Here is a 3,762-nt window from a genome sequence, read left to right on the forward strand (position 1 = left end):
ATCAAAATCAGAACTTATCATTTATCTTTTCATCGATTCTTTAATGTAACATTTATATCCGTCTATTAAAAAAAAAAATACTTTGATAAGTAGACAATGACTTTTGTAAACAATGTGAACAATAAATTTTAAGATTGGCACAATAAAATAAAAATACACAACACTTCCAAATTATCCACTTAAATCTTAATATTAGGATAACCATCTGCATACCTAGTGAATTGAATATCCGATATATCCATTATTTACGTTGTTTACCATTTTTATTATTTACCTATACTTTTCCAAAAAAAAAAAAAAAACACGCTTTTGATTCGCTGCAATACTCATAAAAAAAGATGTGCTTAAATAGTAAAATTCCTTATAAAATTACATTTCACTTATTTATAGATCAAAATACAATGAGATTTTCAACAAAACTTCATTTTGTTTATTCGAAATCATTTTGCCTATCACCAAACATTTCAAAATGCAGGCAACTTCCAACTCTAAAGTTACCAAAAATAATCACATTAGTTAATAGTCCTTAGCCCAGTTGATGAACTTGTCTATATTCTTTGAAGACCTACCACCTTCTACCAAGTTATTCAGTGTCACTTCCTTCAGCTTCAATGATCTTGCTTTTATCTCTTCATCCCCAACCAATTCCTCCACCTTCTTCATTATCTCTCCCCTTAATACTAATCCATTTTCATCATCATCCTTCTCTACTCCCAATCCAACCTTCCAAAAATCACAAATATAAGCCTTGTTAACAAATTGATCACTGAAATGTGGCCAACACAAGAAAGGAACCCCACTACACACACCTTCAACAGTCGAATTCCAACCGCAATGACTTACGAAACAAGCAATTGCAGGGTGGTTTAGTACTTTCTTCTGTGGACACCAACCAACAATCTTACCTTTACTTCCTTGAAATTCATCTGGGTATGCATTATTTGATTTATTTCCATTCTTATCATTGTTACTACCTGTTCTTACAACCCAAAGAAAAGGCTTGTTAATGAGATCGAGCGCGAGCGCTAACTCTTTGAATTGGTTAGATTCCATAACTGCCAAGCTACCAAATGAAACATAGACAACAGATTGAGGTTGTTGTTGATCCAACCATTCTAAGCAGGTTGTGTCTTCTTGCCAAAATGAAGAACTTTTGTTGTTGTTGTTGCTGTCATTAGTAGCTTCCATTAATGGACCAATTGGAAGGAATCTTGATGATATCTCAAGTGCACCAGGCTCAAGATCACAAGTGGTGTTGCAAAGCCACCAACCTCCCAACAACTTCATTGTTTGTGTGTCTTCTGCCATGTGATGGAAAAAATTCTTACCAAGGCTACACCATGGCAAATTTGCTGTGTCCATCATAGGTGAATTTGGTAAGAGTTGAAATTCTTGTTTCCTTATTGGTAGTCCTGTAATGCCCGGAAGCAAAATTAAGAAAAACTAGATACAATATCTTATTAAAAGTTGAGTAATCAAAGGTTAAAGTTTCCCAAAAAATTCCAAAATGGGTATTTTAGTAGTACCTAGCAAAATTTTATACTCTTAAAAATCTTCAAAAGTATTTTATTGGAGTTGCTTTCAATCAAATTATTAATATTTTTACCAGACAAATAAATTTATAATAAATTATAAGACAATTAGGTATAAAAAATATTATTATAAGATAAATTAGTCTCTTTCAAAATGATGGAAGATTAATCTGTCTGAAGGAATTAATTCTTAAAACCTAATTTATTGTGACTAAAATATTTTAGGGTAAAGTATACTTTTTGTTCTTCAAGTTTGACAAAAATTTTAAAAATATCCTTAAGTTTTATTTTGTTTCAATTTTGTGTTAAAAGTTTTCAATTTGCATCAAATATACCCCTGACGGTTAATTTTTCAAAAAATTTAAGACCAATTCAACAATAACTAAATAAGAACAAACCCGCAACACAAGCAAATCAAGCATAATTTGCATGCATTATTATTGTTAGATTGGTCTTAAATTTTTTGAAAATTTAGCCGTCGATGGTATATTTGATGCAAATCGAGAACTTTTGGGACAAAATTGGAACAAAATAAAATTTAGGGATATTTTTAAAACTTTTGCCAAATTTCAGGGACAAAAATATACTTTACCCAATATTTTATTTAAAACTTTTTGAGGACTAATTTAAGTATTTATTTAATTTTAAATAGGTAGTTACTTCTAAGAAGATGTTTCAAGTGAAGAACTAAAAATATTATTGTGCACTGATAATTTGAGATGTCTTTATAAAAGTAGTAACATTTTAATTATACAGATCACTTAATAAGTAGACCAAATAATATTTAACCTATGCAATTTAGATGAGCGAAATCCATAAATCAAAGCCATAATTGGTGAATCTCATATATGAATAACCCTTACCCGTTTGAGAGTCTATAATTCCTTGATCAATGAGGGTTTGGATGGAATAATATGAGGCCAATGAAGTTGCTGAGGCAGGCCAGAGAAATGACCCTTTAATCCCCAAATTGTTTCCAACTTCCAAGGCCCACCCAATGTTCTTGGAAACAAGAATACATCTGATCTTGTTCTCACAATCCAAACCATTATTGTTGATGTCTTGTATGAGTTTGTGGAGCTTAGGAGGCATGGTGTTCCTCATTGACAAAATCACCTTTGGTTGGTCACTTCTATCATCTTCAGGGTCCAACCCATCTGGGAGTGTCACAAAGTTTATCATCTTTGATGATCCAACATCATCATCACTAGGAATCTTCACTCTCTTGTGGATGAATTCTGAGATCACAAAAGTGATTCTGCAACCATGTTTGATTAAAACATAGGAGAACTGAAGAAGGGGATTCATGTGTCCTAGAATTGGATATGGCATAACAAGAAAATGTGGATTATTGCTCATTGTGTGTGAACAAGCTAAGAGGGATGGATGGATTACTATTGATGTTTAGTTTGTGTTGTGATTAAACTTAGATATAAAAATGTGCATTTTACACTTCATTGGAGCTTCTTGATTTATTACCACGTGAATGTTTGTCGGATCAGTTGTGTTTAGTCAAACCGTGGGTCTCAAGAATTTGGACTACAATTATTATAGAATAAAAGAATTTTGAATAGTTAAAACTCTTATATTTTGTGCTGCAACCTATGATACACGGACACTGACACGGATACGGGACACAATACGACACGGGACATGCTGACACGCGAATTTTAAAATCTTACATGACACGGGGACACGCATACATATAAAATATAAAATATTTTTTAGATAAATCGTAATGATATTTTGATATTTTATTGATATAAAATATAAATTAAATTTTTAATTATTTTTAATGTCTTATTTTAATTATATCAAGTATTTAAAATATTTTTTTGTTTTAATAAATAATAATATATGCTATATCTAAATTTATTTTAAGAATATATGTTAAGAATAAAACTGGACACGTTGACACGTAATGGTATTTAGGTGTGTCTAGACTTGTCCGAAGAAGAATTTTTTATTTTTTTATTAAGACACATTTGGACACAGCAGACACGCGTGTCGTACGAATGTTGACGAGTGTCGTGTTCGAAAAGTGTCCGACACGCAGACACGACAACTCAGCGAAGTGTCCGTGTTTCATAGGTTGCTATACATTTTATCAATTTTGAAGTTTAATGTGTTTATTTTAAGAAAATTATATGGTACAGATCTAAATCTGTACAGATTTAAAGATTTGCTTACTTAAACTACACTTTCTAAAGCCACACTTTTCACTTAAAAC

General features: G+C 31.4%; 1 protein-coding gene across 1 annotated transcript; it reads right to left on the bottom strand.

The window, feature by feature from the left end:
• Nucleotides 1–325: 325 nt before the first annotated feature.
• Nucleotides 326–2,991, bottom strand: LOC107635390 (UDP-glycosyltransferase 83A1). The gene is made up of 2 exons (XM_016338862.3): nucleotides 2,396–2,991; nucleotides 326–1,412 (listed from the first exon to the last, which is right to left on the bottom strand). The coding sequence occupies exons 1-2, from the start codon at nucleotides 2,889–2,891 to the stop codon at nucleotides 517–519; spliced, it is 1,392 nt and encodes a 463-aa protein (XP_016194348.1). The 5' UTR covers nucleotides 2,892–2,991; the 3' UTR covers nucleotides 326–516.
• Nucleotides 2,992–3,762: the final 771 nt, after the last annotated feature.

This window comes from Arachis ipaensis, chromosome B4, assembly GCF_059453495.1.
Source record: "Arachis ipaensis isolate K30076 ecotype BB chromosome B4, ASM5945349v1, whole genome shotgun sequence".
NCBI classification, from domain to species: domain Eukaryota; kingdom Viridiplantae; phylum Streptophyta; class Magnoliopsida; order Fabales; family Fabaceae; genus Arachis; species Arachis ipaensis.